Source organism: Tenrec ecaudatus, chromosome 1 (assembly GCF_050624435.1).
Source record: "Tenrec ecaudatus isolate mTenEca1 chromosome 1, mTenEca1.hap1, whole genome shotgun sequence".
NCBI lineage: Eukaryota > Metazoa > Chordata > Mammalia > Afrosoricida > Tenrecidae > Tenrec > Tenrec ecaudatus.
This window is the reverse complement of record NC_134530.1, coordinates 302,763,116-302,782,769: the sequence shown is the minus strand read 5'-3', so window position 1 is coordinate 302,782,769 and position 19,654 is coordinate 302,763,116. Positions and strand designations below refer to the sequence as shown.

General features: G+C 52.5%; 1 protein-coding gene across 1 annotated transcript in view; it reads right to left on the bottom strand.

Annotated features, from left to right (window-relative positions):
- Window positions 1–208: 208 nt before the first annotated feature.
- GFOD1 (Gfo/Idh/MocA-like oxidoreductase domain containing 1) overlaps window positions 209–19,654 on the bottom strand; it is a 109,522-nt gene continuing 90,076 nt past the window's right edge. Inside the window, exon 2 of the mRNA XM_075540627.1 lies at window positions 209–1,176. Within this exon, the coding sequence (XP_075396742.1) occupies window positions 257–1,176 (920 nt within the window). The 3' untranslated portion in view covers window positions 209–256. The remainder of the gene's footprint in view (window positions 1,177–19,654) is intronic.

The window sequence follows — 19,654 nt, the reverse complement described above, 5'->3', positions numbered from 1 at the left end:
TTACAAAGGAGGTCAAGGGTGGGTGGGGCACTGCCTCTTCACAAACTGACTCCCCCAGGCTATTTGCTTAGCTACAGTCTTGGCCCTTAGCCAGGTGTCACCTGTGCCCCAAGCCCCTTGGAGTGCCCCCTTCCCCCCTGTCCACCCCATCCCCTTCCTCCCTGTCCCCCACCCCCCACGAGCCGCTCTCCCTCCCTCCCTCCTTCCGTGTCTTCCCCTGACTCCCCCTTAGGGTCTGCCTTGTCCCGGGTCCAGGCTAACAGTAGAGGGACATCCTGCTCCGCCGCATGGCCTCGCTGATCAGGTAGGCCGGGCTCAGCTCCGGCTCTTCCGTCATGACGGCGATGCTCTGCCACTCGCCCGTCTGGCTGGACCGTTTGATGGTGTCCACCACGCACAGGGCGTACAGGCAGTCATCGAAGGTGGCCGCCATGGTGAGCGGCCGCCCGTCCCAGGTGCGTCGGTCGTCCTGGTCCTGGAAGGCCCTGCGCACGGCCTGCATCATCTTGATGGTGCCGCGCAGGTAAGGCGCGGGGATGTCGCTGAAGGCCTTCTCGGGCAGCAGGGAGTTGCTGACGGGCGTGGCGTCCTCCAGCAGCAGCTCCTGCTCCGGGGCGCTGTTGCGCTGCCCGTACAGGTCGGTGCCCACGGCCAGCAGGCGCCCAGCTGAGCCGACCACCGTCACGTCCTGCTTGAAGTCGCCGGGCACGTTGAAGTTGAGGGTGACGGTGCAGCAGACGCCGCCCTCCAGCACCATCTGGAAGGTGCAGAAGTCGTCGCTGGTGATCTGGCGGATGCCTTTGATGTGGTCCGTCTGCTTGACGAAGGTCTTGAGCAGCCCGTGGACCTTGACGGCCTTCTGGCCGGTGAGGAAGGTGAGCAGGTCGATGATGTAGGTGCCCACCGAGTGCAGGCCGCCGCCGCCCATCAGGTCGTCGCAGCTCCAGTTGTACTTCTTGCCCAGCAGGCTGCCGCTGTGCACGCGCACCTCACACACCAGCAGCTCGCCCACGTAGCCCTCTTCGACGAGCTGCTTCATGCGCACGAAGGCAGGCAGGAAGCGCAGCACGTTGCCCATGATGCTCATGAGCTTGGGGTAGTAGTGGGCCGCCGACATCATGCGGAAGGCGTCCAGCGGCGTGGCCGTGCGGTCGCAGATCACGTTCTTGCCGATGCCTGGGGGTGCAAACAAACACGGGGCATCAGGCGCAGGTGTGTACGGCAGGCAAAAGGGGGAGCTGTGACCCCACACCCGCCCAGGCCAAAGCTTGCTATCAGGTGGCCTGATAGCACCTGCGCCTCATCATACATAGTTCTAAAACATTTTACTTAGATAAAACAGCATTCTGTCTACTTCAATATGAATATAGTTTTGTCGAACATGTGTAGGTGAAACCATGCACATACACGCGCAGGCGCGTGCACACACTATATGGAGCCCTGGTGGTGTCGTGGAATATGAGTTGGAGTACTTTACGCAAGGTCACCAGTTCAAAACCAACAGCCGCTCTCTGGGCAAAAGATGACCGCCCTCTGCTCCCACAAGATTTACAGCCTCGGAAACCCCAAATAGGATCACTGTAACTTGAATCCACTCAATGGCAGTGGGGTTTTTTAATACAGTGTATGTACAAAAACGGAACGCAAACTCACTTCCATTGAGTTGATTCCAACGCACAGCGACCCTGCGGGACAAAGCAGAACTGCCCTCGGGGTGTTTCCTGGAGTACAGCAACGACACAATGTCGGGGTTTCCTATGACCTTTCTGAAGCCTTCTCATATACGGGAACCCTGGTGGCGGCTTGGTTAATGCACTGGGCTGAGCCAAAAAAAAAAAAAGGGTGGGGTTCACTAGTCCTTGCCATTTTGCTTCTCTGAAGGATTTCCATCCTTGGAAAGCGCCCTATTGGGTTTGTGTCTGAATAGACACAATACTAGTGGGTTGTTCTGTTTGCCCTCCGGTAGAGCCCAACTCGTAACTCCTCACTCACTACAAGGTGGGTCGGTGTGAAACCTTACCTTGCGCTTCTCAGCCCAATGTTTACCCACAGAGTCGCCAGGGCTCCTTGTTGTTTCTGTATCACACACACACACACACACACACACACACACACACACACACACACACACACACAGTCCGGTGTGAAACCTTACCTTGCGCTTCTCAGCCCAATGTTTACCCACAGAGTCGCCAGGGCTCCTTGTTGTTTCTGTATCACACACACACACACACACACACACACACACACACACACACACACACACACACACAGTCCCTGGCAGTGCACTTAAACAAATGCACGGTGACTAATGGAAAGGTTAGTGCTGTGAACTCACACAACGGCACCTGGGCACAAAGCCTCGACAACTTGCGTCCACAGCCTTGAGCAGCGGACCGACCGGTGGTTCTAGTGTGCACCCATGGGCTGCCCAAGTCAGGACAAATTCAGTGGCAACTAACAGCAACATGCATTACAGGCTAATATTTATACTACAGGGCTACATAGTACCTTATTTGTAGGAAACAGTACACGTCTTTTAATATTAATTGAAGTATTTCTGTCAAACTGCTTGATTTAAATAGGACCATGATGCTGATTTAAATATTAATAGTTATGGTAATATGTTGAAGTAGCCTATGTTTTAGAAATATTTTTAAATATGTATCAATATTATATACGTGGTTTATATATATTTATTTTACATAGATATATGACATTATAAATATATATGACAATGTGAAAGTAAAAAATATAGTTTAAAAAGAAACATATTAATCTGGCAACTGGATTAATAGTTTCAAAGAAAGGGGCCTGGTGGGGAGGCTGTCAGGAAGTGGGGCACTAACAGCCCCAAGGACGAGGAGGAAGGAATGCCCTGGAGGCCTGTGGTGCTGGTCTTACACTCTCATGAATGCGACTGAATGACTGAGATGTAGGATATGTGAACTGTAAGTCAGTGAAACCAATAAAAACAAATACATACATTATTGAAACGATCTTCTGTATACAATATAATGTTATGTTTTAGATAAATAAGATATATGTATTTATAGATATATACTTAAAGAGAAGATATTGATGTTCAACATTTTAAAGTGTAAAATCTATAATTTTGTTATATATAATGGAAGATATTTTATTCAAATTACCTTCCATACACACTTTGATGCTTTCTTTTATATAGAATATACTTTTAATTGAAATTTAGTATTATTAAAATCTCAGCTAAGAGAAAGAGTAGTGTCCACATCTAAGATAAGTGAAAATCATAGCTAAGTCTAATGCAGCTTGAGGAAGACCTTTTTTTTTTAAACATTTTATTAGGGGCTCATACAACTCTTATCACAATCCGTACATATACATACATCAATCATATAAAGCACATTTGTACATTCTTTGCCCTCATCATTTTCAAAGCATTTGCTCTCCACTTAAGCCCTTTGCATCAAGTCCTCTTTTTTCCCCTCCCTCTCCACTCCCCCCTCCCTCATGAGCCCTTGATAATTTATAAATTATTATTTTGTCATATCTTGCCCTATCCAGCGTCTCCCTTCACCCCCTTTTCTGTTGTCCGTCCCCCAGGGAGGAGGTCACATGTAGATCCTTGTAATCAATTCCCCCTTTCCAACCCACTCTCCCTCTACCCTCCCAATATTGCCCCTCACACCCCTGGTCCTGAAGGTATCATCTGCCCTGGATTTCCTGTGCCTCCAGCTCCTATCTGCCCCAGTGTACATCCTCTGCTCTATCCAGACTTGCAAGGTAGAATTCGGATCATGGTAGTTGGGGGGGAGGAAGCAATTAGGAACTGGAGGAAAGCTGTATTCTTCATCGGTGCTACATTGCACCCTGACTGACTCATTGAGGAAGACCTTCTTAATGACCCCTTTTAGAAGCCTTAATTTTCGTTTAGCCCCGCACTCCTCCCCTCCCCCACCCAGTTGAAAAACAAAGGTGGGAGGGGGGGGATTTATGTTTTAGACACCATCCATCCTGTGTTTATTTTCCATTCTGGATTAGCACGGACTGAAGTCACAGATGTGTTTGTTTAATACGCTGCCAAGCCTTTTATGGGGAGAGCCTGTGTGGTGGGGGCGGGTATTGTTGCTTTCAGCCAATGGAGCCGAGGCCAGGTGAGAATGAAGCTGGTGTGAGGAGTACCCTCTGTATTCACGGAGTGCCAGGTGGATGCCAGGGACCCATGAGAACAAAAGGCCAGAGAGAGGAGGGTGTCAGGAACTGAGGACGGGATTTCATTCAGAGAAGCAGGCAAGGGGGGAAATGACCACCTTGGTTAGGACCTGGAGACCCGTGGGGTCAAGGGCTCGTGGTAAAAAGGCATGGGTCCCTCTCTGGGGTGCAGTCCAGCTCCGCAGGTAGGCCTTCTAGTGGAGACCTGGGCACGGCAGCCAGAAAAGAGATACCACAGGGAAGCGGGAGCACGAGACACCCACACCTACCCCAGCTCCCTGGCTCTGCTGACTGGGCTTTGCCAAATCTCTGCGTTCTGTGGGCACCGCTGGCACAGGCTGCAGCCCGGCACATGGCTGGCTTGCTACTTCCTATCGGAAGAGAACTAGAAGTGTTCAGGCCAGACTGGAAAAAGTAAATACAAACTCTGGCTGGACAGCCACGCACTCGTGTATTTCTAGGCTTGAATGAAGGGACTGGAGCCACACACTAACCACGGCGTCCCGCCCAGTTGGTAGAGCATGGCTGGCCCAGGAACAAGCCGGAGGCAGCTCTTTTAACTCTGCGAAGCCAGGTCCAGGTTAAGGCTCCGTTAGCGGATTGAGGAAGAACAATGGTCTGATAATGTGACCTTGGAGCCACTAGCCCCACACGGCACCGTCTCATGCTGTCAGGAGCAGATCCCTACATAAACACGGGTGGGCCACTGCAGGGACAGGTCACTGACGCTGCCAACACCTGCCTCACACCTGTTGGGCATAGGTTACTCTGCCCTGCGCCATTCTGGATCCCCCAAAACAGAACTGGCAATGACTATCACTGTACTCATTGGGCCATATAAATGTTACTAAGAATATGGTTATCTTATTTTTTTTTCTATTGCAAATATTATGAAGTAAAGTAGTACAGTGAGTTAAAAAAAAGGTAGAAGAGGAAAAAGAAAAGCCTGGCCTTTCTACGTTCCCTTGGGGGGAGGGGGCAGCCAGTGGTGGCTCCAGGGTAGGATTCTCGAACTCCATGCAAGAAACTAGGTTGGGGTGTTAGTCAAGACACTTCATAGGCAACCACCACCTGCTACCTGCCGAGCCTTCCGTGTTGCGATGATGCTGACCAGGTTCCATCAGAGCTTCCAGACTAAGACAGACAAGGAAGAAAGGGCTGGATATCTACTTCTGAAAATCAGCCCCTGAAGACCCTCCAGACCACAATAGTGATCAGGGGATGGAGTAAGACCGGGCACCATTTCACTGCACGGTGTGTGGTGTCTGCTAGGAGCCGGGGGCCACCTCGATGGCAGCTACCCCAACAATCACTCCCCCAACACTCTGCCAGCAGTCAGTGATAGGTCATCCTCTGCAGCTCTACAGATGGAGGTGCTAATGAAAGCTACGAATTCCCACTCCAGAAAAGGCAAGACAGACATGCGCCAAACCCTCCCCACGTCCTGAAGTCCTGCGTGGCTCACCCACGGTTCTACTGTGTCTCTTCCTTGCCGCTTTGTCTATGCTGAGGTCGCACGGCAGGCCTGGCTCTCCTCCTCTCTCAGTCTCTCCCACACCCGCAGCAGCGTCCAACGTTCAGCAGGAACCCCCTGAACCTGATAGCAGCGGTTCTCAACCTGTGGGTCGTGACCCCTTTGGGGGGTCGAAAGACCCTTTCACAGGGGTCGCCTAAGACCGTCGGAAAACATCTATTTCTGATGGTCTTAGGAACCGAGACACCGCTCCGCTGTCTCCAGACGGGTCCACCCACATGCAGATTGCCCACATACGCATACCCAGCTGAAGACTGTTACCCATGCTACACCACGCTTCAAGACAAAATGCCATTTATTTGTCATTAGAAGTAAATATTTCACAATATATAATTAAACATTGTTTTTGTGATTCACCACTATGCTTTAATTATGTTCAATTTGTAACAATGAAAATATATCTTATATATCAGCTATTTACTTGGTGATTCATAACTAGAAAAATTACAGTTACGAAGTAGTAAAGAAAATCATTTTATGGTTGGGGGGTCACCACCACATGAGGAACTGAATTAAAGGGTCTCCGCATTAGGGAGGTTGAGAACCACTGCCTTGTCTGGCTCCCCCTTTCTGCCTGTGGTCCCTCTGCAGATCCACGGTCCAGCAGGGTCTCGGCAGTCTCCACACGTCGTACCTTCCCGAATCAAACGGGACTTCTAGGAAGTGATCCTAAGGAAATCATCTAACATGTCAGCAAAGCTGCTTGGCCAGAGATGCCTCTCACTGCATTATTCATTAAAGCAAATCTCTGGGAACAATGTAACCGTCCAACAACTGAAGAACGGGCGAGCCAGCAACAGCACAGCCAGGGGATGGAGGATTGTGCAGCCAATAAGAATGAGGCTTAGGAAGACTCCTCCGTGGCCAGCAGGATGGTTACGACATCATATAAAATGAAAGGGGCTCTGTTCAAAAACTTATTATGATCTCATCTCGGGGGGGGGGGGGGGAAGAGAGGTGACGAAGAAAACCAGAAGGGAATACCTCAAAGACTTTATGGTAGCTAATTTGGGTTAGGAGTCCCTGGGTGATACAAAGTAGCAAGCTCTTGGCCACTAGCAGAAAGGTAGGCAGTTCAAGGCCACCCAGAGGAGGTGTCAGGAAGACGCGCTTGGGGATGGCTTCCACAGAGACCAGGCAGGAAAACCTCGTGGTGCAGTTCTAGGCGCTAACACTTGGGGTCGCTGTGCATCAGAACCGACTCAACTGCAACGGACAACAATCACAATTCAGATTGGAAGGATTAGATGGATCTTTCTTTTCTTCACGACACGTTTCCATGTTGTCTAAGTTTCTACTTTAACGGCCAGAGGAAAACGCTCATTTACATGTCGGGCTGCTAGCCACAAGATCAGCAGTTGGAAACCACCTGCAGATTCGTGGGAGAACAATGAGGCTTTCTACTCCCGTGAAGAGTTCGTCTCAGAAACCCACAGGGGCAGCTCTACTGCGTCCTATAGCAAGGGTGATAAACTGGCAGCTTGTGGGCCACATGCAGCCCCCGAGGTAAGTTTTTGTGGCCCACGATGCTCTGAAATAAAATGTAACGAGGGAATTGTGTGTACGGTATTGCCTCAATTTCCCCGACGTGCTATTTTCTTCATAACAATTTTTTCTACTTTCATCTTATTTTAGAGCATTGTGGGCCACAAAAAATTGCCTCGGGTGCCGCCAGTTGGACACACCTGTCCTATAGGGTCGCAAGCCCCTGTTAGAGATGGAAATGTTATCCCCCATTAAGGAGATGCTCAAGTTCTAACCCTTTTACCTATACATACATACAACACTATTAGGTAAGAGGGGTTTCCTTCTGTTGTGTAATGAGGTCAGAGACAAGGAGTGGGCCTCAAACCGAATCACTTCTGTCTGTGTCTTATAAAAAGCCCAGGACAGAATCACACACCCACACCAGGGGGAAGACAGAGGCCCTGTGAGAGCTGACATCAGCAAGCGGGAGAGAGCTCCCACGCAGCAAACTCCATGGCGGAGACCCGGATTTGGGCCGTTAGCCTCCGGAACAGTGGTTCTCAACCTGTGGGTCGCAGCCCCTTTCACAGCGGTTGCCCGATTCATAACAGTACCAAAATGACAGTGAAGTAACGAGGAGAATCATTTTATGGTTGGGGGGTCACCACAACATGAGGAACTGTGTTAAAGGGTCGCGGCATGAAGACGGTTGGGAACCACTGCTCTAGAATGATGAGAAAGTCAATTTCGGCTCTTGTGGCATGTGTGATCACAGTGGCCGCCCCTAAGAAACAAGACAGCGCCACAGGCAGCCACGGTGGATTCCTCCTGGGGTCCCTGACAAAGCCTCTCCTCGCACCTGGACACACAATCGGTCACTCTCCACCCGGCCCCGCTGACCGAGCCCAGCTGCCTGAGCACTCACTCCAGAGTGGACAGCCTTTCCAGGGGGACAGGGGCCACCTCCACCAGCCCGCCCACACGTCTCAGAGCAGCAGGCCCAGGGGGCCCCCTGGAAGCTCATCCCGCTGTGACAAAACGTGGAGCCCTCCCCCCAAGCGCGGGGCCTCCACACCCAGAGGAGAAACCACGGCATACAGAAGGATGTCCAGGGGCTCCCAATAAGTCAGCGGAGCAAAACGGAAAGTCCAAAACCAACTCAGTGCCGTGGAGTCCTGCTGGCTCACAGTCTTCCCCCCACCCCCGCCACCCCATGGGTGTCCGAGACAGCAACTGTCCACTGGAGTAAGTAGAAAGCCCTGTCTTTCTCCCTCGAAGCTGCTGCTGGGGGTGGTTTCCAACTGGTCACCATGCGGATCGCAGCCCAACGCGTCCCCAGAGCTGCTCACAGAGGAAAGCAGGAGGAGATCAAAAGCGCTGGAGAGAAAGTGTTTTGTGTTTTGCAGACCGCCTGGCATCTTCCAAGCAGCTGGGGAGTCTTCGCAAAGCACAGTGGGGCAGCTCGGCTTCCTCGGGGCGAAGGTGCCTGTTGGGGACTTGCTGGCACTGCGGGTCAGACCGTGGCTGCCTGCTCAGCCCACTCCACCACAGGAGAGCCGTCCCACAGCCCTGGAACTGTGCCGGACTTGTCAAGGTGGTGCCGTGTCTCTGTGGCTTCGTAGCGGCAGAGACTGGCCTCGCGTGCAGGGAAATGCAGTCGGACTCCCTTCCCTCTGCTCAGACCATTCACCCCTTTGTGCGAAGATGGTGAGTGTAAGCCAGCTCTGCCGGGGGAACCTTGGACTTGAACCAGCTTTGTGGTTGTTTTTTTTTTTTTTTTGGTTAATTGAGTCTTGCACTTGAAGCTTGGACCAACTTAATTTTCTAAGACATTCTTGGTGAAAGTGAGCATGACCTGTCCATCATATGGAGGGACTCTGCCCCCCCCCCCCAACACACAGCTGCACACACACAGCTGTGCTCGCAATTCAAGCGGGGAGAAAGATCAGAGGAGGGCCCTTCTCTTCTGGAGGGCAGACGTGCCTGGTACAAGGCCGTGCGGCTCTTGCTTGTCAGGCGCTTTTCATTGACTTTCAGAGTGAGCTTTAGCACCCTCTTTGGTCTCCTCCCAGGGGAAACGGAGACCTGGCGTCCTCCAGAGCCTGCTTGTTCAGGCAGTTTCTCCTCCTCGTGGGCACTGGGCCCAAATATCAGAGGCCTCGGGGACAGTTTGTGGGTTGCGGCTGGTCAGGGGTTGGATCTTTTCCCTCGGGAGACTCAGGTGTGATTCCCACTGGACCAGTCTGTCAGCGGAGGCTTGCGTGCTACCGCGATGCTGGGAGCGGACTGACCAGACTAAGATGGACTAGGAAGAAGGGCTTAGTGACCCACTTCTGCGCACCAGCCAAGGGAAACGCGACAGGTCACAGTGATCCCATCTGCAACTGACTGCAGCGATGGCCCAAGATTGGTCAGCATTTTGCTTCATTGTGCCAGGAGCCAGGGCCACGTCCACAGCATCCCACAGGGAGCAACATGCCACAGGGAAGGAGTTTCCAACCAACACGTCCTGGAGAACCACTTTCAGACACCAGTCCCTCCTGAGCAGGGACCAGGGCTTCTGTGGCGGCTGGTCCTGGATTCAAAAGGTGCTCCATGGGCCTCGGGGCAAAGGACCTCCACTGACACTTCTATGTGTCCTGGAGAGGATGCTCTCCCTACCCTTGGTCCAAAGCAGCTTCTCCCTGTCCACTTGGAGTATGGCTGCCACCCAGCTGCCCGGGGCTAGGCTGTTACCAATGAGATCAGCCTGCCATGTCAGCGCCTCCCTCCCTGCCAGCGCGGTTCCAATGACACCAGCCTTATCTAATCAAGAAAGAAAGAGCTGCCTTCCCTTTCTGCTGACAGCTCCTTATCTTCTGGAAGCCAGGAGGCTGGTGTGCTGTTGCCAGGCAGAGGCAGAGCCCACAGGCTGCCTGTTACATAGGGCCTCCCGAGTCCCCTCCATTCCCAGCAGCCAGGAGGGCCTTCCCTACATTCCAGGCAGCTTGCTCCTTATCTTCATTCCCACTGTACTCCTTCAACGTTTCTGTGCTCGGCCCTGGAGATCAAAACCATGAATAAGAAAGAAAAACTGGGATTCATGCATAGGCTAGCCCCACCCCGCTGCCGTGCAGCTGGTTCTGACTCAGTTACCCGATAGGAAAAAGTACATAGAATAGCCCCACCTCTTTCTCTTACAGAACAGCTGGTGGGTCCGAACCTCCAACCCTTACGTCGGCAGCCAAGTGCTTAACCGCTGTGCCACCAGGGTATGTTCATAGTCTAGCAGGGGAGCTCAAGCAGGAAATGAGGGCCTGGAGGACACTCGTCTAGTAGAGAATGAACAATGTGCAATGAAAGAACAAAAGAGGGGAGGCCCAATGGATGTGGACATAGAAGGAAGCGCCGTTGAAGAGATGGCATTTGAGTGGGGTTCTGAAGCATGAGTAGGAGTTTGCCGACTCATCATTCAGAAGCTTGGGGGCATCATTTAGAAAATGGTCTAAAGCAGGGGTATCAAACTGAAGGCCCACGGGCCGCATGTGGCCCCTGAGGTGTTTTTTGTGGCCCACGATGCTCTGAAATAAGATGAAAATAGAAAAAATTGTCATGAAGAAAATAGCACTTAGGGGAAATTGAGGCAATGCCGTACACAGAATTCTCTCGTGACATTTTATTTCAGAGCATCGTGGGCCACAAAAAATTTCCTCGGGGCTGCATGAGCATCTCAGGCGGCCAGTTTGACACCCCTGGGCTAAAGCAAGGATGAGAAACCACTAAAACTGGCCTGTTTAAGAGTCGCAGGGTTTGTATTCCGTCGAACTCCGTGACTGCTGTTGGTGGTATGGTGCAGTCAGAGCCTGTGCACAACAGAACGACACACTGCCCGGTCCTGTGCCACACTGGCATTCCTTACCCGGGTGAGCCCATTGTTGTAGCTGCGGGGCCAATCCCTCTCATCCAAGTACGATGGCTGTTTGCAGGACCCGGTCTCCCAGCCAACATATCCACAGTATGTACGACAAAGTCGCACAGTACTTGCCTCTAAGGAGCATTCTGGCTGTACTTCCTCCAAGACAAATCTGTTCTCTGGCAGTCTGTGGGGCTTTTAATATTCATCACCAGCACTGCGATTCAAATGCACCCACTCTTCTGTGTCCTTCCTTCCACTGAGTCCAGCTCTTTCGCTCTCCTTGTTTATCCAACCACGTGCCTCTCCACTCTCTCCAACACTGTCTCGTGCAGGCGTGTGCAGTTTTGCATCTCTATTTAGAAAGTGGAAGTATCAGCAGGAGCGATGTATCTAACTCACCCTCTGTGGTAGTGATATAATCTGGTGTCAATTTGAGGATTAAGAGTGAAGGAGTCTAGCCTGTAAATCAGGATATAGCCAATGAGGCCTCTGTCTGGGCCTGGCCTTCTCCTGAGGGTTCTGGGAACTCTGGTGTTTCTTCCTTAGAGGTGGGAGACATTCTTTCTCTCTGCTCACTCCCTGCAAGACATCCCTGAGGAGAAGCCACATGGACCTGCCCTGATGGCAGCCAAAGCCTTGGAGCCAACGAAGCCACGTAGAGACCCCGGCCAGTGCTGAGATGCTTACAATGCCACTGGATCCACAAGACTCCCCATCCACTGACCTGTAATCTTCCTGCATTCAGTGTCATTGCATGTGTTTCGGGAGTCTGAAGAGGACTTTATAGATTGCTATTGGATATATGGACTAAGATTGGACTCATGGACTTGATCTAGACTGGGCTGGGATGTTTTCTCAATCTTCAATTGCTTTTATATAGAAACCTCTTTCTTATACACCTATGAGTGTCTATGACTTTGTTTCTCTAGTCTACCCTCTCTCCCTCTGATGCTTTCTCCATCTCCATCCGAGAGACTGAACGTGTCATCTCCAGTCCCATGAGCATTCCTGTTGTAAGTACAACTTCTCAACCCAACCCAGGGCCGAATCTGTTCACCCTGAGAACACACTGTCACACGGTAACAGCAGCCACTTGCTGAGCCCGGTCTTGCTACCCGAGGAGGCTAAGTAGTTGGCCTGCATTTCATTCTAGTCTGTACAAACTTGCAAGGTGGGGACTCATATCACCCCCATCTTACAGATGTGCAAACCGAGTCCTACGAGGGCACGCACCTTGTCTCAGGGTCTGTGACTCAGTGAGTATTCAGCTGGGACTGGAACTAGAGAGGCTCTGGTGAAAGCCTGCCCTGCATGACCGCCTCTGGTCACGTCTAGCCTGCGGCTGGCTAGGCAGTTACTCCGCCCCATCTGCTAGGCTGTCGTGCTGCAGGACCTGTAGGTTGCCGCGGTGCCACCTGTATTTCACACACCACCAGTGTCACCTGGGCTGAACAGGCTTCCTCAGAGCATCCACCGGAAAACAGATTAGGAAGAAAGGGCTGGTGATCTACTTCTGACGATCAGCCAGTGAAAACGTTATGGGTCGCAGCAGAATAGTGTCTGACCTGCTTCAAACATACCGACCGTTGTGGAGAGGAGAGGGTGCTGGGCTGGGCAACTGTTTTCCCTGTTGTAAGTACAGTTGCTGTGAATTGGAACTCACCGGACAGCCAGCAAGGAACATAAGGTCATTATTTGAACTACATTGCATACATTTCCCAAGGAGCAGCACCCCTCTCCCTGGGACCCATCCCTGCCCTCGCCTGTTCCCACGTGTGTTGTTCCCACGAGGGTGTGCTGTGCAGTGTGGCAGGCGAGGGGCTCCGGGGAAGGGGGGTGGTCACTGCCTGTGGTGAACATAGGAACCAGGACATTGGAGGCGGGTGCCCAATGCTTAGCTGGTGACATTCAGAAATCCCAGAGCAACTTGATTAAATTTCCACCCTAATTTCAGGCTGGCGATGGAACTGGGTCAGAGAGACCCATGTTCAGCTCCTTTGTGAAGCTCCTCAGTGAGCCGGACAAGAAGGGAAGGGCACAGCCAACTGAAAGCGAAGTCCAGGGGCTGGTCGTTGAAGGGACTGGACGCTGAGCTGCATTCGTGGAAGAAGAGTGTTTTGAGATTCAACGCACCCTGAAAGGTCAGCCCCCCACCCACCAGCCCCCTTTGTGGACAGCCCGTCTCCTCAGCCTGTTGCCTGTGCCCTCTTTGGGCACAGAAACTCACTGCTGCTGCCGTTAGCTGCTGCTGAGTTGGCGCTCAGCACGTGGCAACGCCGCGCACCCCAGAAGGAAACGCTGCTCGGTCCTGTGGGAGCCCCGTGGTCACTGTGGGCTGGGCCTCTGTGATCTGGTTTGAAGAAGGACTTCATCAGGCCTTTCTTCCTAGTTTGCCGTGGCCTGAAAGATCTGCTGACACCAACCTGAGCGGCATGACAGCGACACTCCACGGACAGATGGTGGGGCCGCCCCTGCGGCAGGTCTTCTGCGTGGAAGGCCAGGGTTCGATTCCTCAACAGTCAGCACTCCCAACAGAAACTCCTGTCAGCACTTAGTGGCCCTCCCTCAGGTTGTGGCATGTGCATCACTACCATCTAGCCATTTCGCCCATAATCTCCGTGCCAGCGATCAAACGCACTGCCATCGAGTCGATTCCGACTCGCAGTGACCCTAGAGGACAAGACAGAACTGTCCCTGGGAGTGTCTGAGGCCGCAACTCTTTACTGGAGCAGAAACTCTCTGCCTCTCCCGAGGAAGCGCTGGTGGGTTCCGAACTGCTGACCTTGCGGTTAGCAGTTCACCATGTAACCCCTATGCCACATGATGCCTGATAAAAATCTCAGTACCGAACTGTTGGTTTCAAGAGATACACTGTCCTCCCTACGTGTATAGCTGAACGACAATGGGCTTTAAATGAGGCAAACTAAAAAAAAAAACCAACCTCAAAACTTTCTCCATGCAAGAGGTGTTGTACTTTAAGGATGGAATTACAAAGGGGGGTCCATAGGTACATGTCCACAGCAGATGCATTTTAGAGAAGAATAATCAGGATGTCTCAGTCTCAATTTTTTTCTTTTACTTTCCTTAAAAAAGTAGAAGATTTGGAAACATTGGGTGTCTTCTGCAGACTGTCCTAGATGACAGTAGTCCATTGAAGCTCAGTGTGTATCATTTAGTGTTGATCCTTAGATGTCACATGTAGCTCAAGGACGCTACAGTCCCCACCCAGCCCTATTGCATTACTGTGCGGTTTTCTTACTGCTGTGATAAGACTCACAAGCCAATGTGCTGTCTCATGGTCTGCAGGTCCGGAGTCTGGATGGACTCCCTTGGATTCGCTGCTTAGGGTCTCCCAAGGTCAGAATCAAGGTGTCAGAGTCAGTGGGCAGGGAGTTTTTGGGGAAAATCAGATCCATTCAAGTTGTTGGCAGAATCCAGTCCTGTGTGGTTGCAGGGGAGCCTCAGGGTGGGGTGCAAATGGTGCGCCCAGGCTGAGAGATTGAGATTTGAGTCCACCCAGAGGTGCCTCAGAAGGAAGGCCTGGTGATCTCCTTCAGAACACTCAGCCCAGAGAAGCCTGCAAGTTCAGTTCTGCTCTGTCACGCAGGGCTGGAGAGACGTGCTGGCACCTGATGGTGGTTGCAGGCCTGAGGGCTCTCTTTTGGGGGGCTGTCAGCCGTGGGCTGCTCTCAGTTCCCCACCCAGTGCCCCTATGTCTTCAAGCCAGCAGCTGCATGTCAGAGTCTAATCCATTTCAGGTCTGGACAAGCTCCAAATCCCTCTTCTTTTGCCACCAGCCAGCGCGCAGTCTCTGGCTTTAGAGGGCTAGCACGATTAGATTAGGCCCTTCTGTTTTGCCATGTAAGGTAACAAGAGACGGTGTGGGGAAGGTTATCACAGCCATGCCTCCTGCAATTCCCCCAGCTCAGTTCATCAAAAGTGCAAACCAATCTCTCTTGGAAGAAGTATGGCCAGAGTGCTCCTTGGAGGCCGGGACGGAAGGGCTTTTGTCTCACATGCTTGGGACACGTAGTCAGGAGTGACCAGTCCCTGGAGAGAGACATCATGGTTGGTAAAGTAGAGGGTCAGTGATGGAAAGGCCCGCAAGGAGACGGGTGGACGTGGTGGCTGCGACAATAGGGCAAGATATGACAAAATAATAATCTGAAATTATCTAGGGCTCATGAGGGAGGGGGGAGCGGGGAGGGAGGGGAAAAAAAGAGGACCTGATGCAAAGGGCTTAAGTGGAGAGCAAATGCTTTGAAAATGATTAGGGCAAAGAATGTATGGATGTGCTTTATACAATTGATGTATGTATATGTATGGATTGTGATGAGTTGTATGAGCCCCTAATAAAATGTTTATAAAAAAAAGTATAGGGACAGAGTGCAGGCGGCACAGGGCTGGGCAGTGTTGCGTTGCGTGGTGTACAGGGTCACTCTGGCTTGGAACTGACTCGCTGGACCTTAACAACAGTTGACTTCTGAGGCTGTGGGTATAATGGCAGAATTCTCCCCCTCCAGGACCCTCACGCATAGCCACCGCTCGTCTGTCAGCGGACACTTGCCTGCGGCTATTCATGCTGGATAGGTTTCAGCACAGCTTTGAAACCAAGTCCGTCGCCGAAGAGCATGCCGTCCAGTTGCTTCTGGCAATCTCCTCCTGTCAATCCCCAACTGGTCAAGGGGAGGGTGTGTTCACTTTGTTTGTGACTTGGGGCTACCGACTGCAGCCAACAAGTCCACTCCTTGATGTTACGGGCCTGGTCCCTGGTGATGCTGTTGGGTAGGTGCTGGACGGCTGATTGTAAGCTGGTCCCTCAAACCCAGCAGATGCTCTGAAGGAGAACAATGCGACTGTCGGCTTCCAGAAAGCCTCAGAAACCTTACACAGGGTTGCTAGGAGCCAGAATCAATTCCATGGCGGTGGGTTTGCAGGCCGAGTCCCCTTGAGCTCCAAACCCTGCAGCAAAGGTGAAGATTCTCAAGCATTCTCCTAATACAAAGCACCCCAGGTAGATGTTCCTGGGCACCTCCCTTTGTTCTTTCTGTGGGGTTTGGAGAGTTTTTGGCCCACTAAAAAGAACGATTCCACGAGGCACCTAGAGTTTTTAAAAACCCATCATTCATCTCCTGGAAGCCAATGAGGTTGGGTCCCCAGCTCAGGACTCTCTGTAACAGTGGAAGACCAGAGCAGGAGCAGGGCAGGAGCAGAAAGAAAGAGGACACGGGAGGGGACCAGAGCTGCTCTGGGTCTACTAGGCGGCAGCTGCTTCCCTCTCAGGCTCATTGGCTCATGGACTAGCCCAGCGGAGCAAAGAAGGGCTCAGAGTGATGACAACTGCCCAAGATGGCAGAGCTTTGCGGCAGGCCCAGGTAGCAAATCCAGCTCTGTGCTTCCTGAGTACGCCCCCTTTCCATTATCTAGCTAGAGACATACCAGGAGCAGAAGGGTGGGAGCAGGATTAAGTGGCTGAGCCTGGGAGCCCTCAGATGGACAGATCGGAGGACTCACAGTCCCTGTGGGCCCCTTGGATCCCAGAGGGAGGGCAGAATCTAATACTGGGCAGCAAGAAGGGCTGGAGCCTCCAGGGTTGTCCTGCTGGACAGACTGACCACAGATGCTTCACATCTGTGACCCTGGGCTGGCCAGAGCAACTGAAAGACTCGCTCAGGAAGGATACAGGGAGGGGGAGGAAGTGCCAATGTGGTGACTGAGTCCCCCCAGGTGAACGGACGAAGGTCTGCCAGGGCGCGGGCCTCCTGCAAGCTCGCCATGTCCTCCACTTCTATGAAAGCACGGGGGCAGGAAACCACGGGGCCCACGCTAGCACCGCCCCCACGAGTAAGGGAAGCACAGTGGCCCGAGGACCAAGTTTCCTCTCAGGCACAAGGATCTTCACCCCTTAGCAAGAAGCAAAAATGAAACCCAACGGGCATTGAAAGCTAGGCTCGCTGTGGAAACTTCCATCCCCACAGCCGTGGGTCAGCTACCAAAGTCTTCCCCACAGAGCCTTTCTCCACTGCCCTGAGGCTGGCCAGCGTCTGGCTCCACCAACCCACCCGCTGCCGTCCAGTTGCTTCTCGTTGTGACCCTGCAGGACAGACGTAGCACTGCTCCCTAGGGTGTCTGAGACGAAATCTTTCAAGGGAGCAGGCAACCCCCCTCCATTCCTCTGGGTCCACCAATAGGTGGTAATAATCACGGGCACATCAATTGCCAAGCGCTTCCAACTATGTCACCTCCACACTTTCCACACTGGACGTCCCCTGGGGGAGAGGGTTTGGGGAGTGCTGGGAGGGGGTGCTGGTGCAGAAGGGCTTGTGTGGGGCCCCGGAGGGTGGGCGGTGGGGGGTGGGGAGAGCTATGGATTGAGTTGGGTCCCGCCCTGACCCCTAGTCCCCATGAATGCGCTTTGTTTGGAAACAGGGTTTTGGAAGGCGTTCTCCATTCACATGCGGCCACCCTGCAGTCTGAGGGTCCGAATCCAATCTGAGGCGTGTGTTCAAAGGAAGAGGCATATGGCGGGGAGAGGGATTTGTGCTTCGGGCCAGTGAACGTCCACAGCTACTGAAGGGACAAGAAAGGGTTTTTCACTTGGGACTTTGGAATGAGCGTGGCCAACTGGTTGATTAGGCAATGAGTTTCCAATGCTTATCAGCCTCCCACCTTGTGAGACTTCGATACAGCTGTGACGGACAGGCCTCTGTAGCACAACCAGTCTCTAAGCTTTCCGGCTCCTTCCCGCAAAGACGGATTTGTGCACGGAGGCACCATTGCGTGCCTACTAACTAATAAAGCATCCAAGAACCACCGCATCTACTGGGAAGGGAGCGGAAGGGGGGTGTCAAGAGACCTGGATGTACATGACGATTCTGGCATTTGCCCTCTCTGCCGCCCGAGACTCTCAATGTCTCTGGCACTTTATCTATGAAAACTGGAACAATCCCACTGCTGCGGGCTGAATGGTGTCCCTCAAGGAAGGATATGTGGACACCCTAAGCCCTGGTGCCCATCAACCCAGCCTTGTTTGGAAACGGGGTCTCTGACGGTTTCAGTTTGCATGAGGCCGTCACGGAATGGCATGGGTCTGAACCCTATCGGAGTGGGGTCCTCAGGACAGAGTTGGCGCAGGCACAGAGTGGACATGAGCGGCTGCCGTGGTCAGCATCCGACGGTGCAGACGCAGTGTCCCGCCACAGGAGCAGGGCCCAATGACGTCAGCAGTAGGTCTCGTCGCTCCACGATAGCCTTGGAGCTACAAGAAGTCAAAAGGAATTGGGGAGTAGGGTGGTGTTCCTGGGAGTGGGTGGCAGCACACGTGGTCAGTAAAGCACAGGGCTTGAAACCAAGGCCCACTGGGATCTGGCCTCACCACGGATGAGCTGGAAAATGCAGCCATATAGATGCAGCTATAAGCCCAGGGAATGGCAAAAATCAATCAGCGAGTGGAAGCTGAGAAAGACCAGGAGAGGTCTCTCCCCACTCAGAGCCAACCGAGAGAGCGTGGCTCTCCCCACACCCTGAACTTGGACTTCTGGAAGCTGAGAAAGACCAGGAGAGGTCTCTCCCCACTCACAGCCAACCGAGAGAGCGTGGCTCTCCCCACACCCTGAACTTGGACTTCTAGCCCCCGGAGCTGTGAGAGGGCAGGCGTTTGTTCTTTAAAGCCATATCTACTGGGCGGTCTTGCGTTCTGACAGCACCGGGGAAGGAAGACATCTAAATGCGGAGCTGGCTGTGAGAGTCTCCTGTGAGAGCCTGGCTGCTGCTGAGAGAATTGGACAGATCTGTGCCCCCCTCCACAAGGACGTCCTCACACCGGGGGGGTACACCTTGTCAGCGGCTCCAAGGCTCAGATGCTGCCAGGTCTCCTTTTGAGGAGAAAGAGGGGCGTTTGCAAAGCACTTTGCCACAGAGAGCCACATTCCTCCTGCTGCCCAGATGCCAGCGGGCTCCTTTGCTCCGTCTGATAGCCATTCCTTTCAAGGGAAAGTGCTTTCCAGCTCATCACAGGAGCAGGGCCCCACCACCTGAGGTGGGAAGGTTAAGAACTGCTCCCTGTGGGTGACTCCGGTCAGACTGGCCCGGAGGCTGGCTAGGGCAGTGATTCCCAGGGTGATAGCACCCCACTGGGGGTGCCGGAATGCTCCAAGGGGGCTATAAAAAGCAGACATCTACACAGGCTAACGAAGTTTGGGAATGGCTAGGCTAAGGCTATAGAAGAGCTTTGTGATATGAGGCTCTGGGTTAACGGCATCCACCTTCGCACAACCTGTAGTTATGAACCAGACCAGGAAGCCCATTATATGAAAAACCGAGGACCATGCAATGGGTCATAATTACAAGCAGTTAACACATTGCAGCACTGACCAGACCATCCTCATCATCAGCACTATTATTACGGAATTATGTTAAAGATGTTCAATGGATTAGGAAGTATTTCTTCTTCTTTGAAAACAGTCTTATGGGTGAATCCATCCCATATCGTACAATTTAATCGTTCAAGCCTATTGAGACAGTTGGGCAATCACCACCATGAGCCATTTCAGAACACAGTCTTG